The sequence below is a fragment of the Myotis nattereri genome (assembly GCF_964212035.1).
Source record: "Myotis nattereri genome assembly, chromosome: 10".
Classification (NCBI taxonomy): domain Eukaryota; kingdom Metazoa; phylum Chordata; class Mammalia; order Chiroptera; family Vespertilionidae; genus Myotis; species Myotis nattereri.
Genome location: NC_138085.1, coordinates 41736576 through 41747699, shown reverse-complemented (window position 1 = coordinate 41747699; position 11124 = coordinate 41736576). Strand labels below are relative to the sequence as shown.

Genomic DNA, 11124 nt, shown 5'->3' with positions numbered 1-11124 from the left:
AGTCTCCAGGGGATGCGTATTCACACCCGCGCAGCATCGAGTCTGCGGGAGGGTCTCCGGTGCACGCGGCACTTGCGCCATCGCCAGCCAGGTGGTGGGTGGAACACTACACTTTTTGGAGGCGCTGCGACACCCCTGGCCCGGGTGCGCACCTACCCGACCCCAAACCGGCGGGGAGGGGGTGTCGGTCCCCCACCGCAGCGGGGCCACCGTCTACGTGGCTCCCGGGCAGTGCGCACGCGCGAGGCGGGGCCGCCAGCACCTTCCGGGGCCGAGGGGCGGGCGGCACAGGGGCGCGTCCGGCGGGGCCGGCTCCTCCGCCGGGGATCCGGGGCCCATCTCGGATGGGCTGGGGCGGGGCCTGCGGGCCCGGAGCCGCTGAGGAGCGCCCTCGTCCAGCCGGGAGTCCCGCCCGGGCAGGGCCAGCCTGCGGCCCCGGCAGCGGGCGCCACGCCTCCCGCGCGCACGGGTGTCCCCTGGCCGCGCGGGCGTCCACGTGACGCGGGGCGGTGCCGGGCGGGCGGGCGGGCGGGTAGCAGACGGCGCGATCTGCGGCGGCGGCAACCTCAGCATGGCCGCGCTCTACGGGGGTGTAGAGGGGTGAGTGCGGCCGGGTGGAGGGAGCCCAGGAGGGGCGTCCTGCCAGCGGCTTGGCCCTGCCCCTGCCCGAGGGCGGGGCGGAAGAAAGGCCGTGGACGGGCCGGTGGCCTCCCGCCTCCCGCCTCCGAGACCGGCCACTTGGGCTGCGGGGCTGCGGGGCCTTGCAGAGCAGGTTCTGTGCACGCGCGGCGGTGCCTTTGCTCGCGCGGGTGCGTGTCCTGCCTGGGCTCTGCGGGTGCCACGGCCACACCCGGGGCGGGGCGGCGGGGGGGCTCCTTTGTGTTTCACGGCGGGACCACGCCCCTTTCCCCAGGACCGACCCACTCGTCTGTTCCCCACTCCCGACCCCATGGAGGGTTTTGCAGAACAGGTGTCAGGTGCGAAGTTGCTGGCCTGGCGGGTGGGGAGGGAGAGTGGGTGGAAGCCGGGACAGAGATCTTTGCCAGAGGGTGTCTGGGAGCTGGGGCCGCTGGAACCAGGGTGCTAGCCCGGCCTGGTCCCTCCAGGCTCCTGACCCTGGAAAGAGCCCTGTTATTGCATTTTTCCTGCTCAGAAGATTGTCTCCTGGACTTTTTGTAACAGCTCTTCCCCTCGGTATTAATAGAGGCAAGACTTTTACCCAGTATAGGCTTCACTTCCCACTTGTGTATAAAGTGAGAAGAGAGATGAAGGGGATGATCGCCAGGTCTCCTGCCAGTGACAACATTCTCTGAATCCGGGTGCATCAAATCAGAGCATAATAGGGGTGGCTGTTGCCTCAGCCAGGGCACTTTGGAATCTGAATTGGATTACTTATATGGCAGCCACATCTCTGCTCGCCCATGGACCCCACCATGTTTTTTTCCACATGCATTGTTAAAGTTGATCTTCCCCATCCTGTAACTATTGCCCTTTTTTAAACAAAACAAAACAAAACAAAAAAACAACAAAAACCTAAGTACAAGAGTTTGGATTCATCCCTGTTATCTGCATAAGATATGACCCCCCCCCCCCCCAGTTTGTCAAGAGGTTCTTTTCCGTGTTGAACCTCATGCATTAACTTCCCCTTGAAACTTCTTTTTTCTTCTTCTTCTTCTTTTTTTTTTTAAATATATTTTATTGAGTTTTTACAGAGAGGAAAGGAGAGAGTTAGAAACATCCATGAGAGAGAAACATCGACCAGCCGCCTCCTGCACACTTCCCACTGGGAATGTGCCCACAACCAAGGCACATGCCCCTGACCAGAATCGAACCCGGGACCTCTCAGTCCGCAGGCCGACGCTCTATCCACTGAGCCAAACTGGCTTCGGCCCCTTGAAACTTCTTGTCACTTTTTAGTCTGGTCAGCAGGTCTTCAGTGTCCTCTTCTGATAGTCTCAGAAGTACTGCTCGGTACAGAAACATGCATCACACCACCACAGACCTCCCTCCACACTTCCATCCCCAGGAGTAAGCATGTGACCGTCTAGTTGCGTACGTGGGTATAAACTCCCTGCCACCTGGTCAGTGTTTCTCACCAGGGTGTCTTCAAGACCTTGGCAGCTGGGGCTGGATCTTGACAGGCAGCCTTCAGCTTTTGTGAGAAGCAGAGAGATGTGCCATTCTCTTTCGTCACATTTAGTGAGTGTTGCCTATGCTAGGGGTGAGGATAAATGATCTGGAACTTGTGGTCTAGTGAGAGGCAGACAGGAAAACACTGAATACACTCAATACAGAGGAATCCTTAAAAGTTCTGGGGGCACTGACTTGGCTTAGCTAATGGAGCTATGTGAGTGGGCCACACGCCAGAGGTTTCAAGGACTAGCTGACGTATACGTAGGGCCTTGCAGGATAAGTAGGATGTCCCCAGGGGAAGCTGAGCAGGACCTCTCTTAGAGTCCAGGAGCACAAACAGCCACCAAACCACGGGGGTGGGTTTGGGGATGGCGACTGGGTTTACTGGAGCAGTCTCTATCACACGGGCTCTGTGACAGGGACTGCACACGCTTAGCTGTACCTTCAGGTTTTTCTGAGCAAGACTTGTGTTCGTAGGGGAGGAACACGGTCCAAGGTCCTTTTACTCTCAGAGGATGGGCAGATCCTGGCAGAAGCAGATGGACTCAGCACAAACCACTGGGTAAAGGCCACACTGAGGGGCTTGGTTGTGGTTTTATTCTCTGTAACTCCTGGTCAGGGGTAGCAGCCTGTAGGGGCAGCACAGGTGTGCAGGCCTCTGTAACTCCTCCTTCCCTTGACTGGGGCCAGCTGATCGGGACAGACAAGTGTGTGGAGAGGATCAACGAGATGGTGAGCAGGGCCAAGCAGAAAGCAGGAGTGGACCCTCTGGTGCCTCTACGAAGCTTGGTGAGTCTGGGGTAGAGCCTGGGAGATGAGTCACAGCAACACTGGGGAAGCGTGTTTGAGCTAGATGAGTCCGATGACCTTGACTGCAGAGGTAAAGACCTTGGAGGCTTGTGCTCTGGTCTAGAAACTCGCACGAACTCACCTATTCTTGTGGCTTCAGTTGTCATCTACAAGCCATAACGGTTGGAAGAGCACCGGGCTTTGGGGAGCCACTGCGACCTTGGTGTGTCACTCAGCACCTCTGGGACCCTCCTTTTCCTCATTGGAAAGTGCAGAGGACAGGAGCTGCCTCAGTTGCTGGGAGAGTAAAATGACATGACACACTCTGAAGTGGTTGGCAGAGACCCTGACCCATAAGCACTTACTTACTAAGTGAGCTCTTCTTCGCAGCTCAGGCCTCTCTCCCAAGGTGCTTGTAGCCTTGGCTTCTCCCTGGACACGTCCTCAGTGAGATGTTCTGCAGGCACAGCCCAACCCCATGTATTCCCGACCAAGCTTGTCTCTCGTCAACCTGCTCCTCTGCCTAATTTTTCTGTTAAGGGCACTGCTGTCATCCTAAGCTCCACACTTGGCATCGTTGAATCCCCAGTCCATTTCCTGTCCAGGCCACAATCTTCCAAGGGGTTAGCATGTGGGGTGGAAGGAAGACTGGGGCTGGAGAAGCAGGGCCCAGATGTAGAGAGCAGGGGGCAGGTAGCAGGAGGGGTGGGGGTTGAGAAAGGAGCTGGGTCTACATCTTGTTTGCTTGCTCACCTCCCCCGTGGCCTAGGGCCTATCCCTGAGCGGTGGGGAGCAGGAGGACGCGGTGCGGATCCTGATGGAGGAGCTGAGGGACCGATTTCCCTACCTGAGCGAAAGCTACTTAATCACCACCGATGCCGCTGGCTCCATCGCCACAGCTACGCCGGATGGTGAGATTGAGAAATTTTTCTTGGGAAAGCTTCTTAGCTGGGAGAATTTGTCTTGCAAATATCTGGAAGGCAACCTCCATCATATCCCCTCCCCCTTTAATTAGCTTGAGTCCCTGCCAGTGCAAAGACTGGACAGGAGGGAAGGCAAGAGGGTATCTTTGATGAGAAGCAAGACCTATGACTCTATCCCAAATGAAGCAGGTCCTGAGGCTGGCCGATGAAAGCAGTAAATGCTGAGAAAAAAAAAAAAAAGGGAAGAGGAGCTTTGATAGGAGTGTAAAAAGCCTCGGCACCACAAGATTGGCATATTGATAAGGTGGCTTAGGCTCTTGACTATTACTGTGAATAGGATCCAGCACCATCCCTGGCATATAGTAGGTACTCAGTAAAGCAGATAGTCACTGGAAGGCTGGCTGGGCAAGGGGACACGGGCTCCTATTCTCTCTGTCCCCAGAGAAGGGCTGTATGTGATTGGAGTTGCTCTGAGAGCTGGTCCCCCACCTTAGCAGGAAACTAGCTCAGTTTTCTCTGCAGGGCTGGGGGCGATCCCTGGCCCAGGCTGGTGTTTGTCCTTTCTTCAGTTGGAAGCTGTGCGCTCGCTGTGTGCAGTGCGTTGGCCACACTGAGCCCCGTGTGCCCTTTCCCCAGGTGGGATCGTGCTCATCTCTGGGACAGGCTCCAACTGCAGGCTCATCAACCCAGATGGCTCTGAGAGTGGCTGCGGCGGCTGGGGCCACATGATGGGGGACGAGGGCTCAGGTGAGCTCACACCGACTGGGCCTGGCTCAGGGTCCTGGACCTTCCCTGCCTGCAGCTCTTCAATCTTCTCTCTTGCCCTCAACCTGCTGACCCCTTGGGGCTTTCTGGGGACAGCTCCTGAGTCCACGGTCTTGAGTACAAAACAATGACTGAGAGAGCGTAGAGATGCAAATGCTGGACAAGTGGCTGCCTTGCTCTTCAGCAGTGATATGCACCCCGGATTCAGGTTCATGCCTCAGCATAATAGCTGTTGACTACGTGTGTTGGCTTTGGAGCCCTGGGGAGGAATTGACACTATGTGGTTAAGGCCATGGAGGCCAGGAGATGCTCTGCTCTTCTGCTAATGGGAAGGGGATATAGAAGCTTCTTCCGCTATCACATCTTTATAGGCAGCAGTTGTAGGTTTTCATAGGGGCCCTTGGGGTCCAGTTCCTAGCAGCTGGTGTGACACAGCGTCACCTATTCTGTCTTCCCCCTCCAGCTTTCCCTTATGTGGTCCGTCAGATGCAGTTCAATTAGAGGCCACCTGTCTGGGAATCGGGGCACCTAACTTGCTATAGTATCCATGCTGACTGCGAACCCTGTCTAGGTCTGAGGTTCCTTCCCTGTGAGCTTGGGGAGCTTGCCCTCTCTTCTAGCCCTCTCTACTCTCCACAGCCTACTGGATTGCACACCAGGCAGTGAAAATAGTGTTCGACTCCATCGACAACCTGGAGGCAGCTCCTCATGACATTGGCTACGTCAAACAGGCCATGTTCAGCTACTTCCAGGTACTCCCCCTGCCCCTGGCACACACGCACACCTGGGGTAGGGCAGTGGGAGACTGAGCAGGAGTGATGCAAGAGAGGGACTGGGTGAGCCAAAGGAAAGTCGGGGTGAGTCGTGGGTCAGAGCTAGAGGATAGAGAAGTCATAGGTGAGGACAGGATTTGGATCGATACGGCGGTACATTCCAGGAGGGTATCAGGCATGAGGGAGGAGTAGGTGAGGGATGGGTGGTTAGCCACACTTCATTCTTGGGCAGCTGGACCCTGCTGGGAGGTGAAGGCAGATGACATTCTAAGCTGGAGTGAGGAGTGCAGAGTGAGATCAGGAAACAGTGCTCACAAACGGAGACGCGGGTAAAGTCCGAACAGATACGTTAGACAGCGAGCTGTTTCGGCCTGTGTGGGTCAGGGAGGAGAGGCATTAGGAGGTGGACTGGGAGAGTTCTCAGGGAGGTGTGGCCTCCTACCCAGGCTATCGGGGATTGATTTTCCTTCTTGTCTCAGCTGTGCTTATTTGTAGTGGGTTTGGAAATAGCTGAGTTTATCTGAGCCGGAGGTAAAAGGTGGGAAGAGGAGAAGGAAGAGAATATAGATGTAATAGACATCTCTCTGGGTGAGGGCCTCTTAGGTGAGCTGGGGATGGGGTCTGGGAAAGAGATTAGAAATATAGGAGGTAGGACCTGTATTTTCAAGACTCATAGGTTGATGATTATAGAGAAACTGGCCTGGGCCAAGCTGAGGAATAGGAATAGCAACTGCTATAGGAAGTGGAGGGTAAGGTATGCTGACTCAGCAACTGGTTCAAAATCCCAGTGATATATCTAACACTCCCACTTTTATCCTTTGGTCATTTTCATAAGGTCATTGTAGAGAGTAAATAAGTACTCTTTATAATAGTAATACACTGCTGTAGGAGCTCAAATTTTAGCCCCTCTTCTTCCATCTTAGTGATGTATCTGGGGAATCACTGGTTCCTCAGGACCTTCAGAGGTGTTACTGGTTTGTTAAGTTTGTTGGGATAGAAGAAGGACCTTCTGTGGCCAAATAAGTTTGGGGGAAACAAATAGATTTCTTGGTTCAGGACTTCTCAGAGCCTTTAACTTGCTAATGTGCACTGTGAATCTCTAAGGGAGAGTTACAGTGTACAGTAGTCTTTAGAGCCCTTTGATCAAATAAATCTGTTCACGAGCACCTCAGGGAACTACAGAACACACTTTGGTGAGCAGAGATCTGTGCTCTGTCCAAACTAATCTGTAAGGAGCAATGGAGCTTGTGTTGGGAGAACAAAGAACTTTTTTTAAATGAGAAATCTCAAATCCTTGCATTCTCTCTAGAGCAGCGGTTCTCAACCTATGGGTCACGACCCCTTCGGGGGTCGAACGACCCTTTCACAGGGGTCGCCTAAGACTATCAGAAAACACATATATAATTACATATTGTTTTTGTGACTAATCACTATGCTTTAATTATGTTCAATTTGTAACAATGAAATTGGGGGTCACCACAACATGAGGAACTGTATTAAAGGGTCGCGGCATTAGGAAGGTTGAGAACCACTGCTCTAGACCTTAAAAGAACAAACATTCCACCTTTTCAATCAGTAGAGACATGCGGAAGGTCACCTTGGATGGGCAGACTGAGGATTTTCCTTTGCTTCTGACGACTACCTTGAACCTTTTCTCTGCCTCTCAGGTGCCAGACCGGCTAGGAATCCTCGTACACCTGTATAGGGACTTTGATAAATCCAGGTTTGCTGGGTTTTGCCGGAAAATTGCAGAAGGTACTGGATGGAGGTGGGGCGGGGTTTGTTCCCCAGGTGGGAAGGGGGCCGTCGTGGAGGAAGGTTCAGATGGGGACTGGCAGCCAGTTTGATCTCCCTTTGACCAAGTGGCCTCAGGTCTCTGCCACCATGGGCCTTGGGGTGAGGCGGGACACACAGTTGTACTGACAGCTGTTTTATGCTACCTGTTTCTCTTGGCAGCTATCGTGGCTTGTGCAGGCTGTATGTCCATTTCTGAAAAATTTATGAAGCACTTGTCCTTTGGGCAAATCTGTAACTTTTTTTAAACCAATGGTACCCAAAGAATACTAGAGGATCCTGGAGTGGTTAGGCACGTTTGGTTGGGTGTCAGGAGGAGCTGAACCATAGGGCTTACTTGTCTGCACCCCACTCTTTCTCCACTGTACGGTCCACACTTCCTTAACTTGGATTCCTGCAGCCTCAGGGCATTGGAGGGTCCTGCTGGCAGGAGGCCCCTTCAGAACAGAGCTGGGAAGGAACTGACCAATAGCAGACTGTTGAAGGAAGGTGGGGGGCCCTGACAGGAGCACCAGCCAGCTGCTCAAGTAGAGTCTTGGGTCCCCAGAGCCGAGACCTTCTGGGACAGACTCCATAACTCCGTGTAAGCCAGAGTGTGAGCCCGGGGCCAGGGTGCTTCTCTAGTGGGGGGCTTCCCTTCTCAAGTGCCTAGAACGAGCCACCTCCATCCAGGACACCCTTCCTAGGGAGAAGGGCCTGGTAGGGGTGGGGGAAGTAAGGGTGGAGCCGCAGCTTTGGAGGCTGACTTGCCTACATGCCCTGAGGTGGGCATCATTCCGACTTAGACCTAGCTGTTGCTGCCCTGCACCAGAGAGCGGGAACTGAGCACTGGCAGCTCCCTAGGAACTCACCGCCCCCCCCTCCCCCCCCCTCCCCCAGGTGCTCAGCAGGGAGACCCCCTCTCCCGGTACATCTTCAGGAAGGCTGGGGAGATGCTGGGCAGGCACGTCGTGGCGGTGTTGCCTGAGATTGACCCGGTGAGTTGAGGTGGGAGCTGCAGGGCCAGGTTTGGCCCTTTCCCATGAGGGGTGAGACCGTCCCATCGAACTCTGTAAATTGGATATGATTTTAAATGAAAACTTGGGTTCGAGAAAAATTTTGTAGAATGTCTGTGACACAAACAAGTTCTTTGGTCCAGTGCCTCCTGCCTGTGGCTGGTCCGTGATCTTTCTTTATATGTAGAGCACTGGTTCAGTGTGGTAACGGGCTCCCCCCTTTCAGTCATGTTTCTGCCCATTTCCCTCTCTTCTGGCTCCTTCCTCTGTTGCTGCTCAATGCTTTTTCCTTTCCCCTCTCCCCCTTGCCTTTGTGAATCTCCCTATTTTCCTTTTTTCCCCCTTGAGTTCACCTCTGGTTCTCGACTAGTGGCGTGTACGTGGGATAGGGAGCGCTGGTTCTAAGATTATCCCCTTCAGCATCAGCATCGGAGACTTGGTCACCCCCACTGTCCATTTCTGCTCTCTGGCCAGGTCTTGTTCAAAGGGGAGATTGGCCTCCCCATCCTGTGTGTGGGCTCTGTGTGGAAGAGCTGGGAGCTGCTGAAGGAAGGTGAGTGTGTGTGTGTGGGAGGGGGGGGGGAATTGGGGGGGGGGGCAAGGGTGAGGGATGGTGCGGGAAGAGGTGGCTCAGGAAAGCTCTCTGCTCCAGGGAGAACTTGGGTCCTGAGGCCACTGATGCCTCAGCTCCAGCCCTCAGCCTTCAGTCTGCCAGGGAGCCCTCGTACAAGGTCCCATCCAGCTTCTTTGAATTCTTAAAAAGATGTTCTTTTCCAAAGGATTTATTAAATAACACCATTTTTTTAAATTAAAGACAAATCTAACTTAAAATCAGAGCTTCAGACCAGCGTGTGGTGACATCCCTCGTCTCAACAGTGTCCTAGCCAGAAGGAACGAAACGGGCCTTCTTGCCCTTGCCGCCTTGGGCAACTCTGGTTCCATTAGGCTCTGAAGTAGCTCAAGGGCCCTTGCTCCTTGGAGCTCCCGGCATCGGGCAGTGGGGACAGCTGGCTCCAGTTCCCCGGTCGTTACTGGGCTCACGCACTGGTGCACACCTGTTGGGATTTGGCATGTGGGTCCCCTAGGACCTGTACGGGAATGCCTCAGGGCGCGGTTCTCTCTCCTCGATCTTTGTCCCCACCGTGGACTCCATCACTGGCCGTTGGTCTCCTTCATCTGTCCTCTGCACTCTTTTCCTCCAGGTTTCCTGTTGGCGCTGACCCAAGGCAGAGAGATCCAGGCTCAGAACTCCTTCTCCAGCTTCACCCTGATGAAGCTCAATCACTCCTCTGCCCTGGGCGGGGCCAGCCTAGGGGCCAGGCACATCGGGCACCTCCTCCCCTTGGACTACAGTGTCAATGCCGTTGCCTTCTACTCTTATACCTTCTCCTAGGGGGCTGGCCCTGGCTCCACCCCCTCCGTGGCCAGTGGACAATGGGTGCTGGGAGGGAAGGGGCTTTTTTTTCCTTTTCCTTTTTTTTTCCAAAGGAAAAACAGAAAATAAATGCACTTTACCCACTCCGCAGTTGGATTGTGTTGTGAAGCACACTTGCTATGTACATTCAGTGCACCTGCCTGCAGGTGGCCCAGAGGGCTCAGGAATGGGTTTAGCCCAGGGTTTAAAGCTCCGCCCCAGGTACTTGGCCTGTGGATTACAGTGCTTGGCCTGCAGTTGGACTTACAATTTATCTGTGTGCCACCCCTCCCCCAGTGTTAGCATACTCCTGCTGCTGCTGCCAGTTAACCTGTGTCCTCAATTTTCTGTCAAAGTGTGTAATGATCTCTGCCAGAGCATTTCAGTGGAACTAAATGTCCTCCATGCAAAACATCACCAGGAATGACCTTAGACACACCACACCCTCTCCTGAGAGTGCCACATAGAATTTAGGGGACAGGATGCAAATCTCATCTGGGAGGATTGGTACTTAGGGGTGAGCAGCACATTTTGCAGTTTTCTGCGTAAATGAGTCCTTTGAGAGGTTATGAGGATGGCTGAGATCCAAGGCCAACTAGATACAATTTAACTAGGTGCCTACCTATTCTGGGATAGCCTGGCTCTGGTTACAGCATGACACTTTGCATCTGTTGTGTAGCACTGGGAAAGGTGAACATCAGTGAAGAGGAGACATGATTCCTGTCCTTTGGATAATGTAGTTTGACAAGCCCAAAGTTTCCTGTTCTGCTGACCATACTGCTTAGTGAAGGCTGAAGTCCTTGATTAATAGTGGCTACCTCTCTAGGTGTTGAGAGTGTAAGCTGTTAGAAGGCATGGATTATATCCTGGATATCAGTTCTCAAACTTAATGTATCAGTTATTCTAGAACTTGTTTTAAACCCAGATTTCTGTTTTCTTCCCCCTCTATAAGGTATCTGATTCAATAGGTCAAAGATCAGATAGGGAATTTTCTATTTTTAAAAATTTTTTTGTTAATCCTCACCCAAGGATATTTTTCCATTGATTTTTATTTAGGAAGAGGAGAAGAGGGAAAGACAGAAACATCAATGTGAAAGAAACACATCAATTGGTTGCCACGCCCCCTACCAGGGCCTGGGCTGGGGAGGAGCCTGCAACCAAGGTATGTGCCCTTGACCACAATTGAACCTGGGACCCTTTAGTCCACAGGCCGACACTCAAACCAGCTAGGGTGAGATAGGGAATTTTCATTTACTCTGAATACCTTTTGTCATTTCTGCTGCAGAGGTCCAGGATCTGCATTTGAGGGAGCGCTACCTTAAAGCTTTTGAATTCTGATTAGGTCCTGGAAGGGGACTTGATATTTGTTTCCCAAGTCAGATAACACTTATTTCATAGTGTGTAAGAGAATGGCAGCAGTTCTCATTCCAACAGGTCTTGCCCAACATAGTAAGGTGGAGCTTTGAGCAATGAGAACTCAAGCCAAGTCCCTTCCAAAGGGACAGCCAGACATCTTTGTATCTAGCTGTGGCCCAACC

The 11124-nt window shown here is 53.3% G+C and overlaps 1 protein-coding gene across 2 annotated transcripts; it reads left to right on the top strand.

The window, feature by feature from the left end:
• Nucleotides 1-267: 267 nt before the first annotated feature.
• On the top strand, nt 268-9690 carry NAGK (N-acetylglucosamine kinase). 2 transcript variants are annotated; one of them, XM_081101465.1, is made up of 10 exons: nt 268-600; nt 2611-2695; nt 2824-2922; nt 3692-3833; nt 4482-4592; nt 5250-5362; nt 7051-7138; nt 8057-8154; nt 8647-8725; nt 9375-9690. In XM_081101465.1, the coding sequence occupies exons 1-10, from the start codon at nt 572-574 to the stop codon at nt 9563-9565; spliced, it is 1035 nt and encodes a 344-aa protein (XP_080957591.1). In that variant the 5' UTR covers nt 268-571; the 3' UTR covers nt 9566-9690. The 2 variants fall into 2 exon arrangements, with proteins under 2 accessions (XP_080957591.1, XP_080957592.1); XM_081101466.1 differs by having other exon boundaries at nt 378-809.
• Nucleotides 9691-11124: the final 1434 nt, after the last annotated feature.